The 20,644-nt window shown below is 36.1% G+C and overlaps 1 protein-coding gene across 5 annotated transcripts in view; it reads left to right on the forward strand.

Annotated features, from left to right (window-relative positions):
- The window catches only part of MDGA2 (MAM domain containing glycosylphosphatidylinositol anchor 2), an 891,422-nt gene that overhangs the window by 849,037 nt on the left and 21,741 nt on the right, over window positions 1–20,644 (forward strand). For all 5 annotated transcript variants that reach the window (XM_008269620.5, XM_089309284.1, XM_089309285.1 and 2 more), the window contains 3 exons: window positions 3,036–3,191; window positions 4,135–4,293; window positions 13,644–13,774. In XM_008269620.5, coding sequence (XP_008267842.3) covers window positions 3,036–3,191; window positions 4,135–4,293; window positions 13,644–13,774 — 446 coding nt within the window. The remainder of the gene's footprint in view (window positions 1–3,035; window positions 3,192–4,134; window positions 4,294–13,643; window positions 13,775–20,644) is intronic.

Raw genomic sequence — 20,644 nt, forward strand, 5'->3', positions numbered from 1 at the left:
CAAGGTTAGATTTTTGCAGGTTCTAAGGAAGGGTTGAAGAGGGTAGTTGCAAGAGGGTTGCTGGGTATCAGACTTACTATTCTTTTTGAAGATACATTTATTTGAAAGTCAGAGTTAGAGAGAGAAGGTCTTTCATCTGCTGGTTCACTCCTCAATGGCCAGGAGCTAAGAGCTTCATGTGGATCTCCCACATAGGTGGCAGAGGTCCAAGCACTTGCGTCATCTGCTGCTGCTTTTCCCAGGCCTCAGCAGGGAGCTGGAGCAGCAGGACTTGGACCAGTGCCCATACGCGATGCAGGTGTCAAAGGTGGAGGCTTCACCTTTGTGTCACAACGCCGGCCCTCAGGCTTCTTATTTTTGAATCCTGAAGAGTCATCATCACATTGGGAAAGGTTCAAGAAAAGATAACAAAAGTTTAGCTATTTTGTAATGTGAACTATTTGAAATCTCTTTATTATTTCCATGTGACCTCTAAAACTCTACCAAAATCAGGTTCTAATTAGAAAAACTGTAAAAAACCCTAGACTCTATTACTTTCCTATTTTATGAGTTCTTTTGATAAATTTATACAGCTGAGTACATTTTCATTATTTATCAAATATTCTATATTCCCATGCATGTTTTATGAGTCAACTTCCTTGTACATAATTATAATTATTTCATTGAAGCTGAGTATACAGTCATAAAATTATTATGTTCCAAACTAGTGTTTTTTCAATTATATCTATAAACTGTTTATGAAAATCTCTCCAGTAATAGGTTTTTTAACTATATACTTCAGAAGTAATGAAGAGTTACTTATGTTGCTTATATATTTGCCAGATTTGATTATAGTAATTACAATATCATAAACAATTTATACATGAAGTAAGTTAAGCTGTAGTATTCCTAAATTTTACTTTGAGAGACTTCTGAAGCTTTTATTCATTTTTTAAAAAGATTTATGTATTTATTTGAAAGGCAGAGTTTGAGGAAGAGAGAGAGATCCTCCATCTACTGGTTCACACCTTTCATCTGCTGGTTCACTCCTCAATGGCCAGGGCTGGGCCAGGCTGAATACAGGAGCTAAGAGCTAGAAGCCCAACTACATGGGCCATCTCCCGCTGTTTTCTCAGGCAAATTCACAGGAAGCTGGACTGGAGGTAGAGCAGCTGAGAACTGCAACAAGAGCCCATATGGGATGCCAGTATTGCAAGCTGTGTCTTAACTCACTGTAAAACAATGCTTTTTATTCATTTTTAAAAATAAGATGGATAAATATCATTATAGATCTGCATCCAAATCTTAATTTTTATCTTATTAAAATTATAATCTTAAAATCTTTACATGTTCTCTAACATCTTTTTATGTATACATAATATATAATTTTGTAGGCGAAAATATTTACAGTAATCCACAGTACTCCAAAGCAGCAGCTAAGGGAAATTTGTGTTAAATATAAAAGACATCATGCATGGATGTAACTGCACTGCTACTTCAGCATGATACTTTTCATGGATAATAGCAAAAAGTCCTATCTTATTATAAGATCTATGACATAAACATGTCTTATATTTGTGTGGAATATTGTTTATCCAGAAACTTACTGATTTAGAGTTTCTTAAATCCTACATTCTTCAGAATGTAAAATATGAGTAAGAAGTACAGCAGTCTAACCTGAAAAAAAGACATGACAAAAACATATTCCTTAATGTAATGGGAAGCCCACCTATTTTCTTTTTATTTGTAAGTATCATTGTTTCCAATTAACTCAGCTATCTTTTCACAACTGTGCAAGGCAGGAAAACTAAACCAGAGTCCCTTATCCTTAAAAGTTTATTTTTTTATTTTCATTTTTTTGACAGGCAGAGTTAGAGAGAGAGAGAGAGAGAGAGAGAAAGGTCTTCCTTCTGTTGGTTCACTCCATAAATGGCCGCCATGGCTGGCGCTGCGCTGATCCAAAGCCAGGTGCTTCCTCCTGGTCTCCCATGGGGTGCAGGGCCCAAGCACTTGGGCCATCCTCCACTGCCTTCCCGGGCCACAGCAGAGAGCTGGCCTGGAAGAGGAGCAATCGGGACAGAATCCGGCGCCCCGACCGGAACTGGAACCCGGGGTGCTGGTGCCACAGGCGGAGGATTAGCCAAGTGAGCCACGGCACCGGCTTTCCTTAAAAGTTTAAATCGCCATTAATCTGGATGTCATTTTGAATTTATCATTTAATAGCTGATTTTATCCAAAGAATGCCTCTCTGTGAGTTTAATAAGTATTTGGGGAATTTCATAGAGTTTGATTAGGTCAAATGAAATAATATATACTGTTTCATTTTGCTCAAGGATGTACATTGTATCTAATGGAGCTTATCAATCTCTTATACTTATTTTTCAGGTAGGGCCATCACCAATTAAAAAAATAAATAAGACCCAAACCTTTATACCTAGAAACATTATTACCACCCAGATATCAGGACAGATGAAAAAGTTGCTCTCAGACCTTGTGTTGGATCTAATTCAGTGTGTGGTAGGCATCTAATCCTAGTTATGCATCAGAGTCTTCATAGAACCTTTTCAATCCTCCATTTCAAGTGAATTCAAGCATCTGACAAACTCACAAAGTATGAAAGTGAAGAAAAATATTTTCTAAAATACGTTGCTATCACATTGCCCTAGTAACTTTTCATTATTGTAAGTGGGTACACATAAACAATTTTAGACATGGCATGAAAAATTGGATTAGTTAAGACTGTTATCTAACTGACAGTTATGTTTTTGTTGTCCCTAAATTTACTAAATGAAAGTTGGGAAAATTTCTCAAGTATGAACTATATTCCTTAAGTTATATGGATATTTCAAAGGAAACTTACATGAGTCATGTTCAATTTTACAAGCAATTTTTCTTCTTCATTAAAATTAGTTTTTATGTTTAGCTGTAATCTTGTGGTCTGTTACAGCTCTGATAAAATTATTTCTGTACAATGTTTTAAATTTCCTTATCATAGTATTGTAATGTTTGTATTGATTTAATTAACATTTAAAAATATATTGAAAATCTGTTAACAGGGGAATTTCACTGTGGGTTTGAAGATGGAAACATTTGTTTGTTCACGCAAGATGATACAGATAATTTTGACTGGACAAAACAAAGTACAGCAACAAGAAATACGAAATATACCCCCAACACAGGACCTAATGCTGACCGTAGTGGCTCCAAAGAAGGTATGAGGTTGTGAAGTGCTGTGTTCACAGAAATCAGGTTGTTTTATAAATGCTATGAATAGGAAATACAAAGAATCATTAGCCATTTATTAGAAGATAGAATTCCACATAAATGTCAGGTACAATAACCATATATTTTTTTCTTAGAACTGGCATAGCTGAGAGACTTGTAAATCTTTTAAAATATAATCGTTGTTTAAACTTTTTATTTATTTGATGGGACCAGTGCTGTGGTGTAATAAGTTAAGTCTCTGCCTGCGGTGTTGTCATCCCTTATGTATGCTGGTTTGAGTCCTAGCTGCTCCACTTTTGATCCAGCTCCGTTTTAACGGCCTGGGAAAGCAGTGGAAAATGGTCCAAGTGCTAGGACCCCTGCACCCACGTAGGTGAACTGAAAAAGCTCCTGGCTTAAGATCAGCCCAGCTCTTGCCTAAATTTACATCATTTGGGGAGTGAACCAGTGAATGGAAGACCTCTCTCGTCTGTCTCTATAACTCTTCCTTTCCTATTTGAGAGACAGAGTTACAGAGATCTTTCACTGCTGGTTTACTCCCCATATGGCCACAATGAGAGGCTAATGCCAGGAGCCAGGAACCCCACCGGAGTCCCTCACAGGCTCAAGCACTCAGGCCATATTCTGCTGCTTTCCCAGGGACAGTGGAGCAGCATGTGCCCATATGGGTGGCCAGAGTTACAGGTGGCAGATTAACCCACTGCTTCACAACATTGCCCATAAACTTCTAATTGAATACCTTATTTTATGAACAAGATCATTCATTTTGTTAAAGCCACTGCTCATCATGTACACATAAAGAGTTGATATAGGAGATGCAGATCCTCCTATCGATCTTGAGTGTACGTGGAAATTCTACAAATCCCTAAGGACTTGAAAGGCCACGTTGCCTAATAATATATTTAACCATTCTATTTTGTCTGTTTTAAGGTTTTTATATGTACATTGAGACCTCTCGACCCAGACTGGAAGGCGAAAAGGCTCGACTTCTCAGCCCTGTTTTCAGCATAGCTCCTAAAAACCCGTACGGACCGACCAACACTGCATACTGTTTCAGCTTCTTTTACCACATGTATGGACAACACATAGGTGAGATGACAGCGAGTCGTGTTTCCTGTAAAGGCTGTCATAGCTAAGAAGAGACAGATTCACCAATATAGCATGACAACAATTGCAGTCAAATAATGTCACAACTGTTGTTTTAAGTGACCTACCTGAAAAATGCAAAAATAAGATGCTAAGAATTTTCCTCTGCTATCTAATTTACACATTGACGTTAGGTAAATTTTCCAAATTTTCAAAGTCTAACTGCTCAGATATCCTGATTTAAGTTGACCATCAACAGGTTTCACAGTTAGCTTGTTTCTTTCCAAAGAAATGTGCTTGAAGAGTGTCTCAATGCAAAAATTAATAATGATGAAAAGGAATGTAGCCATAATTTCATACTGTCAAGTACTTTTCACACCATCCACCTGTTTAGGATATCGGTGTGATCTTTTCCTTGTTTATAAAGTAGCCTAACACAGTACTACAATTTAAGGACGTTCTAGGTTCTAAAGAGCATGCCGAAATGATACATCCCTTGCCATGAGAATCTGTGGACAGGCGTAATGAAGGCCAAGATGAGTAAAAGATAGCTTAGCATATAATACTGAGAGTGGATTCCCTGTGGGGCAGATTAGCAAATGTGCAATTCCAAAATCAAGAAAAGTTTAACACCAACAAGTTCTAAAAGTAATCATTTGGCAATACATGTGTTGGGAATATATGACTTGAATGGATATGAACCCATTTATGCACATGACTATGAAGATTTATATCATTTAAAGCAAAAATAATGCCATGTGTAATGACAGGATCTTGCTCCCCGTGATTACAGTGGTAGCACATCATATACAAGAGATATACTTTTCTAACCTAAGACAAAATTGTTAGTAAGAAAGTGTATGTAGGCCTACAGATCTTAGACAAGGGATGGTGGACCTATATTTGGTTTGTGAAGGAAGTAATGCTTCAAAACAAAGGAAAAGATCTGTCCTGGGTATACAAGAGTTAGGGATTAGCTCAGTGCGGATTATGACACTGAATGAGACGGTAAAATGTGGGAATTTAGGATGACTGTGCTGTCTTGTTTTAAGTTAATAAAATACCAAAACTAATAAATTTGGGCACATCATATACATTTAAACTAAATAATTCTCTTTTAAAAATGAACATGCCAATACATCCTTAGCAGTGGAGAAAACTGAACTTCAAGATGTTTATAAAATTGCCAAGTGCTGGACTTCAAACTCATAGCTGACACTAGTAACCCATACTCTTCACAGTAGAGCAGTAGGTGACAAGGAAGATAGCTTTTAGAAGAGAAAAGTGCCCTCAACTAGAAATCAGAGGGACTAGCTGCTACTTGGTTATAGTACTCAGTCATTATAATACTTTTGAGAAATCACATAGAAGGTCTGGCTCTTGGTATTCTGTTCTATAAAATGAGAAAAAAAAACAATTCCTGTTTCAGAAAACTGCGATAGCATAAATAATATCTTCTATCAGATGGTAGAAACTCATAATTCTAGATTACACTGAATTTCAAATAGCGATAAATTAATAGCTTATATTTACGGAGTGCTCATCCTGCATCAAGACCCTTCTGATTTACTCTCTTGTAAGCTTCACGATAAACATTTCTACCAGTTAATATCATTGTCCTGTTTCATAGACCTGGAAACTGAGATACAAATATTTTAATTAGAATGCCCACCAGATAGCCAGTAGTGAAGCCATAATTCCAATTGGAGAAGCTGGACACAGATTCTGTCTGTCTTACTGCTCTTCAGGAAGACTTCTGGAGTGCCATGAAACCCTAGCTAAGTATGTGACACTTATTTAGCCGTGTGGGTGAGTTATTATGTAGGCAAAAAAAATAGTGAGATCTTTGATTTAGACAAGTAGATATCATAGGAGTGGGCAAAATAATTGGAAAACAGAATACAGACTGGAAAAGCATTTAGAAAGCTACAAGAGTAGCCATCAATTCAGTGCAGTGAAAACCATGACAGGATGCAGATATACACACAATTGCCTAAGCGTGTGGCTCTTTTAGAGTTTCCTCTTAAAAGTTCTGTGTGCTTATGCTGACACCAAGGGTAATGTTATAGGCAAAAAGCTTCCCAATCATTATTCTTGTTCTCTTTATTGTCAATAGGTCTTCAGGTTACTTTTCTGCTAACGCCATGCTGATTGTTTCAGGGGTTGGGCTGAGGAAGATAGCTCTCCATTTCCTGGAATACCTGTACTGTGTTCAGCCCTGTGCCACTTCGCTGCTTTATTAGATAATTCAAGGTTGCAGGATGGGCATCAAATCTATTATCTGAGTCCCTTTCAGAAGGGCACAGCAGCCATGCTGCCTACTAACTTCTAACCAAAAACACTTCATTAGGGAGATGGTGCCTGTAATTCAAACTTTTTTCTTCTTTCCATATATTCTGCTCAGACCTTCATTCATCTGTAAACCAGGGGAGTATTGCACCTGTTACTTTTTGGATAATTATAAATAAATCTTGCAGTTTAACTGACTAAAGAATAGCATATCATTGAGAAGAGTCACAAGTTTCTAATAATACAGATATGGGTGATGCATTTTCTAGAAGTGAGATTCCCCTGAAGTAAAGCCAAATGGTTTGTATTATTCATCTATTGCTGCATGACAAATATCATCAAACTTTTGTGACTTGAAACAACAAGGATTTGTTATTCTAGCTTCTGAGTGTCAGGAATATAGCTTAGCTGGTTGCTTATGACACAAGGTCTCTCATTAAGTTTGAAGTCAAGATCCCAAGCAAGGACTCCAGTTTAATATGAAGATTCATCTCTAGGGTATGCCTATACTTGGATCAGGTGTTGCACTACACATAGCATCTTCTTGCTGGCTTTTGATTGGACCTCCCTACAAAGCTGTCTCAAGCCATGATAACAGGCTTCCTTCTAGCAAGCAATCTGTCAGAGAGACAGACATCCTGTGACTCCTACCTTACTCTTTACTCAAGTTGATATTTACAACTCCTACTCAATGGGAGGGAATTATACCAGAGTATTATTAATGACAGGAGGTTGAGATCATTGGAAGGCAACCTGCCGCCCTGGAAAAATTTCATGGTAAATGTTTCATCCAACTTGTTGAAAGAAGAGAACACATTTGTAAATAACCACTACAGGTTACCCTTGAACTGTTAACTTAGATGTAAATCGTACCATACCTGTGGCTGGTAAGAGTACTAAGTTATTTCAGCATTCCTGTGGTTACCAAAGGGCATTCTACTACTTGATCAATCATCGGAAGTTCTAACATTCCTACAAAAAAAAAAAATGAATCTCACTGTATATGGAAAACTTGTTAAAAGCCACTACATATAGACTATATTTCTAAAATAAAGAAAATGAGATATAAACATATCACCCCAGGAAATTAAAAATTACAATACAAAAGACATTTATGAATGAATTCAGTGACTTTGACAAGAAGAGTTTAAAAAGCTATGTCTCTAGAAAGCAAATTTTACTGTGAAGCAAATGGGGGCAAAGAAATAGGAGTTTACTAATGAAGTCTACTGTTTTATGATACTCATAGAAAAAAAGTATAGAGAAAGGGTGACTTCTTAAATTGCATTAGTTTATTTGAAAAGTCAAAATGACAGGGTTGGAGAGGGAGAGAAAGAGAAATGGAAAGAGAGTGGATGGACATCCACTGGTTAACTCCCCAGATGTCTGCAATGGCCAAGGCTGCGCCAGGGATTCCCTTGTAGGTGACAGGGACCCAAGGATGTGGGCTTCCATCCACTGCCTTCCCAGGCACATTAATTGGAAGAACAGGAGCCAGGACTTGAACTGACTCTCTGATATGGAAGGTTGCCTTCCTAAGCTGTAGCTAAACCTCTGGGCTACAACACCTGCCCCCAAGAAATAGAAAAGTCAGAGGGAAGTAATCTTGAAGAGGGAAGGAAGGAAGGAAAAACCAATGTGGCTTCTCAAAGATTCCAGATGTTAGAGCAGCAGGCACACACAAAAGTTGCCTTCCTGAGAGTCTCTGTTTCCTTTAAAAAATAAATGTACAGGTGCATGTTAGACAGTTTTAGGAGATCAGTATAAGGGAGCACAACTTATCATTGAAACAGAGAGCTGGAGAGGCTAGAGGTGACACCTGAAGTATGATCCAGACATATGACCTTATGATGATGTAACTTAATGTAGGAAAAGAATTTAAAGAATCCAGACTTAACCTCTCATTATCTTTTGTTAAGAATACATCTTGTTATTCTTTAACAAGTGTTGAATTAAAGGTATTTAATTGCCAGATATGCCAACATCCAAAGATTTTAGACTAGGGACTTGACACCAAGAAATCAATGCTGACAATATTTTGCATGGCATTATAACTCAGAATTTTATTATCACTTTGGTCAAACACCATATTTTTTCTCATTAAACTTAAAAATACCAACAGTCTTACTTAGATCTTGCATATACTCCTCAAATAAGAAATCTCTTCAGACATTGGGATGTTTCTCCTTGGATTTCAACACCAATTGAAAGACGCCATTATAATAAGCTGCCATTATTTTAGAGCAATGACTACATTGACTCTAGAGGAATATCAGGGAAATATGGGGCCAGCATTGTGATACAGTGGCTTAGGCTGCTGCCATGATACCAGCATCCTATATGAGCACAGGTTTAAGTCCCAGCTGTTATACTTCCAGTTTAGCTCCCTGCTAATGTGCCTGGCAAAGCAGCAGAAGATGGCTCAGATGCGTGGACCCCTGCCACAGACATGGAAGACCCATATTGAGTTTCTGGCCCCTGTATTAGGCCTGGCCCAGTGAAGACCATTGTGGCCATTTGGGGAATGAACCAGAGTGAGATCTGTCTCTCACTCCCCTCCCTCTAACTTGGCTTTCAAATAATAAATGATTTTTTTAAAAAAAAGACTGTCAGTAAAATGAGTTTATAAAATACTTATATTTTGATAACATTCTCAAAATTAAATTCTTTGCAAAAAAGCCATTCCAAGGTAACAGGAAATCGAAAAGATCACTGAGTGTTGCTACCAAAGAGTGAGCTGTTTGGTAATAGTGACATTAAGCCTCTTTCTGGTAAGCATTAGTCAATGCTGAGTGAAGCCCAGTGTGCATTTTATACTAATCATGCCAGTGCCATCACAGTGAAAATAATGCTACTGGTGCAAGACGTTCATTCAGTAAACCTCTTTGTTTAAAAAAAGGTGTGAGAGAATCTTTTAAAAATTTGTGGAAAATGTATATTGTCTGTTAAATCTATTTTTTACCAACTATTTGAAGTGCCTTCATGTTTTAAAGGGCAGGGAGTAGATTGAATCTAGTCATGATTTACTAGCACTTACAATGTAAACCTTATAACAGACACTTGTTACTGACCCTCTAATGAAACTTTAACAGCTAATTCATTGACCTTTAGGTATCTGGTTTCAAACTACCAACTACCTATACATTTATTTTGTTCCTATTTGATTCTTAATTGTTGATGACCCAATATCGTGGATAATAGGAGATAGTATGCTTAAACCAAATTAATAAACAGGCCAAATTGGCTGTGTTTCAAAATATACAAGTTTATTTCCACTGTAATTTACAGAAAAGATCATCTAACCTATTGAATTAATGGTAACCAAGTGAGTTTACCACTTCAGTTTCTTACCCACTCTTAACAAAACTTTTTGAACTAACTTCAGTGAAAGTAAATATTTCTTGTTTAGGGTATTTTTACCCATAGGTCTTGAATTCACTTAATTGTATTCAATGGCACAAACTGCATATGTGTGCCTATAGACTTTGAATTCGATACAGGATAGAAAGAACTATGGTAGGAGTCCTTATCCATCATATAGCTTATTTCAGATAGTAAATTACTGAATAAAATCAAAGTCAGGTAGTGATATGTATTCAAGTATGGCAGGCCATGTTGTGCATCCACAAGGGGGAGCAACATGGGTTTCTGTGGGCGAGGAGAAACCCAAGGCATCCTCCAAAAGAGGTAGGTAAGCAGGAAGTAGAAGTAGCCATGCTGCAGGAATGTGAAATATTGTTACATAATAGAAGAATGGGAACAGCAATACAACCAAAGAGTGAAAAGATCCGCCTACGGGATGTGACATAAGTCACAGAAATAGAAAGCCTCATGAAATCTATGTTTTGGAAAATCTGTTACCACACTAATGCACAGGTTTAAGTGGATTCCAGAAGTTACAGTAATAACTGAAAAAAAGTGAACTGACAGTTTTTATTTAAGATACAATTGTAATTATGTGCTGGAAAAATAATGGATGCATACAGCCGTTTCTGTTGAAGCAGAAAATAATGATTCTATGACTTCTCATTATGTATGTATGAATACAACAAATGATGCCAACAATTACCTATCAATTTACATAGATCTCGCATGGAGCCGGATGATTTTGGCACATCCTCACCTTTCATGAAACGTGAAACTCGAATGAGTCTGTGTTACTGATTATAATAACAACGTTATTTTTATGCAAGGGATTTCCAGGTCTTAGTTAAACCAAATCACAAATTAATTCATGTGAACTTGGCAATTTCAAGTATCTATTAGAAGTATATATGCACAGTTTTGGACATATACATAAATGTTTCTAAAATAAATGCAATACATATTTATAGTAAAATAATGGTAAAATATTAAAGATTGAAAGATGAGAACAAGGCAATAGTAATGATAATATTTATGCAAATTATGTTTTATATGCCAATTTCTATGTAATAATATATTAAAGTAACAATACTTCTTTTTCATATGCCAAAGATGGTCCCCAAATTTTGGTCAAGAGGTAAAAGAGCATTTAGATAGTTTTTCTTTTTATGAATGTAAATCCTTAACTTTAAGAGATTACCAAAGTCCATTCTCCCTCTGGCATATGGGAGATGATATGATGCTTGGGGAGAGGTGATCAAGATGAGTATTAGCAACCAAGAGGGAAAAAAAGACAGTTTAAGTTTTGCTTAACTGCTTCAAACTTTTATCCTGGAATTATACAGCCTTTGAAAATCTTTGGGGATGATTTAAATTCATATGATTTGGTATCTGGTGCCCACTAAAGCGTAAATACAGAGTCTCTGAAGATTTAAAATTACTTTTAAAGGGTATTAACACAATCCATCATATTCGCTTTGCCATTTTCTTAGTACAACGCCCTATTATTTGCTGAATCAGCTTTGCTGAATTCATCTTCGCTTCAACAGCTTTATACTGTTTCACAAGTTCTAACTTTGTTGACCAAGATGCCCTAAGTTTAAATATCTTTTAACATTGAGCTCTATTTTATAAACTTAAGAACTAGAAACTTGCTGGGAGAGGAGAGTTTCAAGGTCATTGGTATATTAATCAGCCTCTAAAATATACCAGTGAATAAGTAGTTTGTATTCATTGATTAGCATGATAATTATTACTATGTACTTAATAAGGCAATAAAATTATGTTTAAAAGCTTTATTTCAGTTATAATTTTTTTAAAACTTCCATTTAGTGAGTATAAATTTCATGAGTACATGTTTAGAAATACAGTGATTCTTCCAACCATACCCACAAACCACACCCACTCCATGCGCCTTTCCTCCTCCCGCTCCCACACCCAGTCCCATTCTCCATTAGGATTCATTTTCAATAAACTCTATACACAGAAGACAAGCTCTGTACTAAGTAAAGATTTCAAATATTTTGTTTTTTCAAACAGAGATTCAAATATTTGTGCACAAACACATGCATTCAATATTAAAAAAAAAAAACTGAGAACAAGTTTTACATTTAAATCTCATAGTATGACTCATTTAGGACAGAGGTCCTGCATGGAGAGTAAGTACACAGTGACTCCTGCTGTTAATTAACACTCTTATGTGTGACATCAGTGATCACCCAAGGCTCTTGCCATGAGTTGCCCAGGCTATGGAAGCCTTTTGAGACCACAGTCTTTGTCAGTATTTGGGCAAGGCCAAAGACAAAATGAAAATTCTCTCTTCCCTTCTGAGAAAAGTACATTCTTCTTTGATGGCCCCTTCTTTCCACTGGGGTCTCATTCATGAAGATCCTTCATGCAGGAATTTTTTTTTCCCACAATGTCTTAGAATTCCATGCCTAAAATGCTCTCATGGGCTTTTCAGTCATACCAGAATGCTTTAAGGACTCATTCTGAGGTCAGTATGCTATTTAAATCAATTGTCATTCTATGAGTCTGCTGTGTGGATTGCTTCCCAACTCAACATGTCTAAAAATGCAATGTCTGACCTCACTCTAAGTCTTGTTTTTATTCTTTGTTTTAATATTCATTTATTTGAAAGAGTTACAAAGAGAGAGATAAAGAGACAGAGAGCTCTTCCATCTGTTGGTTCACTCCCCAGATGGCTGCAACAGCCAGAGCTGGACCCATAATATAATTTTAGTGTCTTTTTCTTGTAAAGCAAGTATATTTTATATAAATAAAATACAGCCACAAATGAAAACAGCCTGTTTTATCTGTTTGAAAACCTAATTTAAAGTCTACAATAATTCAGACCTGGTTTCTTTGGAGCTACCTAGACAAAATATTTTTCACATAATATATATTCAATAAACCTAAGTTAAATTCATTTGAATTTATACTATATATCTAGAAATGGAAATGTTAATTAAGAAATGTAAACATGGTCATTGGCAAAGCATATTGCTGAGAAAACACTTTTTCAATTCTGGCACAAGACCTTATTAGTAATATAATAATAAGTCATGTTGTAAATGTGTTTCTTTAAAGCATATATCCCTTAATTCTAAAAGACATGCATTATTTTGTTAGTGAACTAAAACTGATGCATCTACAGAATATATTGTATGTAATATAATATATTTAAAATGTCCATATATTGATTTGATGATAGTTTCAATTTCCTCTCAATCAGAACAGGAGGTCATGGTACTCAACAAACATATAATGTCTATGTAAAATGATACCAAAGAACTCTCAAAGTTGTTTTAGGAAAGCCACCATAGAATTGCCGTCTATAATTTAAGAATGAAAATAAAGAATCACAGAGAAAAAAAAATTAAAGTTATTCTGGCACATACTCGAAGCATCATATATTCTTGAAAAAAAAAACTTCATGGTAAAGTACAGTTTGTAGACTACATGCTTCCTATTTTCAATAAGATCCCTTTTGCAACGTAAGGTAGCATTTACAAGTTCTAGGTACTAGGTCATGGTTATCTTTGGATCAAATATCACACGCCGAAAGTGTAAGGTAAGAAATGAGAAGAAACACTAGAATCAATTGAGAAATTACACGTTTAAAAGTTTCTACTTTTTGGAGGAGAAACTATTGTGAAGCAAAAAATTAAACAAAATAAAATGTCATTGTTATTTTTTAGGTGTTTTAAATGTTTATCTACGATTGAAAGGGCAGACGACAATAGAGAATCCACTGTGGTCTTCCAGTGGGAATAAAGGACAACGATGGAATGAGGCTCATGTTAATATTTATCCTATTACTTCATTTCAGGTAAGAAAGATAGGTAACTCTATGGGAGCATAGCATTAAAGCCAGTGCTTGAAAAATACTCAAATATGAGTGTTCAGGAGTCCTGTGATATGGCCATCACAGATAAAGTTCCCCACTAGTACTAATGGCTGTCTTACAGGGAAAAATGCCCCTTTTAATTTGAATAATAGTATACTAAAATTAAAATAATTCACCTGGAGAAAATGCACTCCATTTCTATAAAAATCACATGAAATATTTTATTCTGTGAAGAAAAACAATCCAGGTTTTATATGAATGGAACTGGCTAGTCAATTAGTGTGTTTGGAATTTCATACACCTTTAACAAAATGTTAATGTTCAAGGTAGTCATTTCAGTAATTTACCACTTTATAGAAGTTACTTTGTTTATGTAGACATAAGTAAGGTTCTAATTGATAGAAGAGAGCTAATTATAAAAAAAAACAGAGATTTTAACAGTGACCATCAAAACGAATGATGAGATCGTGAAACTATTTCAATGATGTTAATACACTTTCAGTGATCTAATAACTATAAACATAAATATCCTACAAATAACCAGTTTTTTCATATTTTTAAAATATAGTGATTTTAAAATCTAATCATACATTTTATAGATCTATCCCTTATGTTGAAAGGAATAAAATACTTTTATGAGATTATAGCACTGTTTCTTCTAATGATTTATTAGATGCATATAGAAAATATGATACTGCTCCAATATTTAGTTGGTGGAATGCCTTCCTCTTTTAACATAAGATTCTAATTTTAGAGATAGCACTTCTGGATCTAAGCAGGATGGTTAAAATGCATACAGCTATTCACAATGGTAAAGAAATAATTAAGACTAGCCAACTGTGTACAAATACATAACAGCAACCCCAACCATAAGACTCTGAAAAAATTATTGTTTTGTTTTTGAAGGACAATACAATTATGAAAATTCAATATATGCCAACATGTAAACTAAATTAAAAATTTATGTAGGCCTCAAAAAGCTTTTCTTTCTAAAAGGTTGATGTTATTGTAGAGGTATTTTGTCTCTTCCTTGACTTCTCTCCAACAGTAAATTATTAAATGGAATACATACACAAGATCAAGCAGTGCAGTCATATTAATTTTGCCTTCAGGATTCTCCTTTATTAGCATTTGCACTCACTTAAAAAAGCATTCTGAACACCTTCAGAACAAGTATTTGTTCTTATAGACAGTGGAGCAAAAATATTTTTTGAATTCCTGTTATAGGCCAAGCACAATGCAAGGCAGGGAGATTTTTAAAAATGATTATTTGCCTCACATTGATGCAAAGATACATCTAAGCAGGTAAATCCTATACTTGTAATAATTGCAACAATATAGATATGCACAAAGTTCTGTAAACATGCCCAACCAACAGGAAGAGTAGTCAGTAGGGTCAAGAAAAGCTTATTATGCGGTAAAACCTGAATCCAGCAGAGTCGCAAAACAGACAAGAGGCCAGCAGTGGGATTCTGGCAAAGTGTGGAGCAAACAGAAACATCAAGGTCATCTCCCACAGGATTTGCCGGAGAAATACAAAGCTGTTTATCTAGAATTTTGGTGCTTGAAAATAAATCTAGGACTGATGAGGGCTTAGGCAATGGGGAGTCATCAAAAATATTTCACCCATGATGCTATGGTACACTCAGGTTATATAGCAGGCGGGGTTGGCAAAGCAGTTAAGAAAATTTTAAAAGATTTTGAAGGACAATGATAGAAAACAAACCCAAGATATGCTTAGATAATAACTAGCAGATTAATGTTTTGAATTTGGGAAGTAGTTATGGATGACTAAGAATTTTTCAATTAGGGAGTCTTAAGTGTATATGTGCCACACATTGCATGAAATGATAGGAGTTCCATTAGGAAAATAAAAGAAGCAAAGGACTAGCTCCAAGTTTGTTGTTCTACTTTTGTGCAAAGGAGTTGATTTTGTTTGTGATTTGGCCAATCTTAATTCATTCCATCTTCTTCTCAGGATTATTCATTAAAATGAGGAACTTCAAGAAGACAGTCTTTTGTTATCAGGAAGACTGGAGTCAGAGTGAACTCAGAGCAGAGGTTTCTCACATTTTCCCGAAAATGTAAACAGGTTTTCTGTAGCCTCAGAGATTTGCATATTAAATCTAGAAAAAGTATGTTCAAAGGAGATGTTTAGGAATGTTCAGATGACTGAAGCTTTATTCATAATGGTTACAACCTCAGAGAGCCTTACTCTCTGCATTCATAAACTCTTCTCATTCCAACTTAAACATCAGATCAGATTTATACAGGTGGCACTCAGCATTTGCACCATTTCTGGTACACTTAATCTAATATTTTACATCCCTATCTTCATCTGTATCAATTTCCTTTTGCCTAAAGGACTACATTCAACATTTCTTGAAGAACAGGGTCTTTTCAATCTTTATTCGTTGAAAGATTTATCCCTTTTTCTAAACTTTGAATATCTCACTGCCATCTCGTATTTTTTCCCATGATAATCTTGTAGAAATGCTTATATTTATGCTATGTGTCTTTTTCCCTCTGATTTAAGATACTTTTTATCATTGTTTATGAGAAATCTGATAAGGCTGGGCTTTAATGTATTTTTCTTCATTTTTATGTGCTTAAGATTCATTTAACTTGGGTCTGTGGTTTTATGGTTTGCGTGTAATTTGAGGATTTTCTCCTTTTTTTTTAAATAGTATGCTTTTTTTAAATTTTTTTGACAGGCAGAGTGGACAGTGAGAGAGAGAGACAGAGAGAAAGGTCTTCCTTTGCCGTTGGTTCACCCTCCAATGGCCGCCGCACTGCAGCCAGTGCACCGCGCTGATCCAATGGCAGGAGCCAGGTGCTTCTCCTGGTCTCCCATGGGGTGCAGGGCCCAAGCACCTGGGCCATCCTCCACTGCACTCCCTGGCCACAGCAGAGAGCTGGCCTGGAAGGGGGGCAACCGGGACAGAATCCGGAGCCCCGACCGGGACTAGAACCCGGTGTGCAGGCGCCACAGGCGGAGGATTAGCCTAGTGAGCCGCGGCGCTGGCGGATTTTCTCCTTCTTAACATAGTTTTGCTTCCCTTTTCCTTTGAAGGCTCCGAATATGCAAATATAAAGCTCCTTGGCCTACGCTGCGGCTCACTAGGCTAATCCTCCACCTGAGGTGCCGGCACACCGGGTTCTAGTCCTGGTCGGGGGGCTGGATTCTGTCCTGGTTGCCCCTCTTCCAGGCCAGCTCTCTGCTGTGGCCAGGGAGTGCAGTGGAGGATGGCCCAGGTGCTTGGGCCCTGCACCCACATGGGAGACCAGGAGAGGCACCTGGCTCCTGGCTTCGGATCAGCGTGGTGTGCCAGCCACAGGGGCCATTGGAGAGTGAACCAACGGTAATAGAAGATCTTTCTGTCTGTCTCTCTCCTTCTGCCTGTCAATAAATAAATAAATAAATAAATAAAAACAAATATAAAGCTCCTTGTGTTCTACATATCATTTATACTTTTTTGTCACTTAAAACTTTTTTCTATTCATGTTTACTTTTTGGTACTTTCAATTGTATTGTCACATTTATAATCATTTCATCCACAATGTCCAATCTTCCTTCATTTCTATCAGTCATTGGTCATCTCTACAAGTTCAATGTGAATCTTCTTAGAAAATATTTTTATATGTCCAGTTGTTGTTTTCAGGATGTGAAATTCAGTTATACTGGTTTAAGGCATTATCTACTAATGCTTACATTTGTATCAGTTCCTGGTTGGTTTCAGTGGACTGATTTTTCTTCCCATTGCGCATCTTTACTTTCCAACTTCTTTGCAAGTCTGGCAATGTGATTGTGTGCCAGGCAATGTGCATTATACCTTCACAGACGCCAGAGATTTTTATGATTCTTGGCTTTTTGGAGGATATAGAAACTTGGAAACAGTCTGATCTTCTTAGGTGTTGCTTTTAAAATTTGCTAGTGCAAACTGAAGCAGTGTTTTGAGGACAGCAAATTATTTCATACAACTCCATTGACAGTCTTCTGAGTACGTTATGCAGTAACCATTGAATTACAAGGTTTTCCAGTTTTGTTGGTGGTCATATTACCATTCCCAGTCCTATGTGGGCTGGGCACTAGTAAGTAAGTGCATCATTTTAGTTCCTCCAGATCTTGTGTTGTTTCCTTATATTCATGTCCTAATCGGTACTATGCTGAATCCTCAAGGCAGATCTTGTTCATGCTTCTGTCTCTATGCAACTCCTTTTTTCTGGTATTCTGCTCTGGACACTCTAGCTGCCTCGGGTTCACTTGGGGAAACGGACAAGTCCACCTAGTTGGCATATTATGTTGCCTTTCTTCAAATAATATTATTAATTGAAGATAGTTCTGTTATGTGCTGAATAAATAAGTAACAAAATAAAGGTAACACTGTTGATAATAGCTATTTTCACATGTATTCATTTCCTGCAGTTTCCCAAAGTGATATACGCTGTCGATTTTCAAGCTCAGATTACTGTACTTGTTTCATCAGTAGTAATCAGAATGGTTTGTCTCTTGTCAGAAAATGTTACCCACATTTGCAGAAGACACTATTAAAAAAAGCATATCATATAATCCGAAATACATTTTGTTCTTTGGTGTCTCTATCAACTTTTACTCATTAGTGTTATGTGAAGCTATTCTTGCTGAGAAATTATATCCGAATACTACAACTTTTAATAGCATCATATATGTGTTTAAATATTGATATTTAATATATATGCTTTAAAGCATTATATTTAATATCAGAAAGTAATCAGCTGCTTAATAGAAACAATTTTGTGTGCTGTTATTCTAATACAGTAGTGCACTTTAAAAAATTGCCATCCAGAGATTAGGAGAGGGAAAAGGAAGAATGGTGGGTGAGAAGTAAGGAGGGAGGGCGGGGTGAGAAGAATCCCTATGTTCCTAAATTTGTATATATGAAATTCATGAAGTTTGTATACCTTAAATAAAAGGTTTCTAGATTAAAAAAAAGTCATATAAATTTCCACACTAAGAGTTATTTGCCTTATTATACAGTACTTTTTGCATATCAGGTTTTCAGAATCACATGCATACACTAGGAAAACACTTAAATTTTAAACTTGTCATTTCCATTAAGGAAAACTACAAAACTATCAACATGACTGTGTGTAAAGAAAGGGAGACCTGAACTTCCACATTTTTTACCTGGGTATCCAGATGCAATTCAATTCCTTCTTCAAGTCAGTTAAACCAAATCCATTTTAGAGAAACTGAAGAGGAAGGGAACATACTTTAATCTCTGTGATGCAATCATAGAATCAAGGTGAGCTTTGTAAAAACATAACAATTTAACTTTTAAAATTAGATAACCTTTTTGCTCAACGTCAACATGACACAGATTTACTTCCAATGTATCCAGATCACAACTTCCATGTTGAAATACAACATATTTTAATGGACTATTGTTATGTCTCATGCTTATCTTGAAGAAAAAGTTGTTTGTCAGCCAAGATTTATATTTTGTAAACAATTGACACTTTGGCTCAGGTATATACTTTAAATTTGATACCTATGCATTTCATTTCTATATCTCATAGTTAACATGGATATAAAGAAAACAACTAATACCTTCCCAATAGCAAAACTATATGGAAATCAAAAGAAACACATATACTGCTCAGCACCTTTCTCTTCTCAAAAAAGACCCAGAGGAAATCAACAATATTTGTCTGGTCTATTGAATTATATCCATATCATCACAAGATTTCAAAAAGAAAATAGGAAGACATTAATTATGATTGTTCCAAGAGTTTTAATACTCAGAAATTATTTTATCATACTAGTAAATAGCTAATAATTCCATGATGTTTTTCCTAACAATGTTTGTAACTCATGCTGTACTTACACATGTATAAGAAAAAAATCAACCTGCTTCATTCAGTGGCAAATTACAATTTACATGGCTGTAAATGCAAGCAGTTTTTATTGCTGTACCACTTCATTCATTATTATCACCAGAGGATGAAGCATTCATTTATGGTAGTGTTCTTGGTATATGGAACCCTCCAAAAACATGACAGCATGACCATTGTTCACTTTTATTTTTGCTGTTTGACTAACAACACACTTGTAGTCAATATATTGCCAGCAACAACAAATGAACTTGTCAGCCAATTTCCCCTCTGGTGTGTGCTATGAGCAGCTTCACAGCACTTGCTCTCAATTGAACCATAAAAGTTACTGTCCCTAACTTTTATCTCTAGCACAAGTCTAGGTCCAGCCATCTGATTTTGATCAGGCCAGACAGGAAGTCAGGAGAATGAGCAATGGCAAGATCATTATAATTAAAATGTAGCTTTCCAGAGAAAGCAACTTTGAAAAGTTCAATGATGACCTCGTTGATTTATATATTTTAGTTTTGATGTTTAACATAATCTCATGATTTTAGATTGACCCTTACCTGCAGATATCATGAACATACAAAGGGACAATCACTACGTACTTTAAAAATTGTGGATATTTTTAACAAGCCGACTACTCTTAGAAAGCTAAGGGAAGTCCATGCGCTACCAAGCTCATCTCTTCAGCATCCACCTCCATGACAGCACTGACTTCAGCTTCATCTGTATGAATTTCAAGTGTCAGCTGCCGAGGAAACATTCCACCCTTTCTTTATTGGAGTCTTCGCCTACATCCTACTTCCATACACAAAGATGACAGTGTATCACTCTTATTATCCCCATGGCTACAGTGCAAACTCTGTATCATACTCAATAGGCAGCAGTTACTTCTTTTTCATTCCCAATTCCATCCTTTGAAATTAAAATTCTGGATGACTGAGATTTCTCCATTTACCCAATTTTCCCATGTAAAGCATTCTCACTTCTGCA

This window comes from Oryctolagus cuniculus, chromosome 12 (assembly GCF_051225735.1).
Source record: "Oryctolagus cuniculus isolate XC-2025 breed Fujian yellow rabbit chromosome 12, ASM5122573v1, whole genome shotgun sequence".
NCBI lineage: Eukaryota > Metazoa > Chordata > Mammalia > Lagomorpha > Leporidae > Oryctolagus > Oryctolagus cuniculus.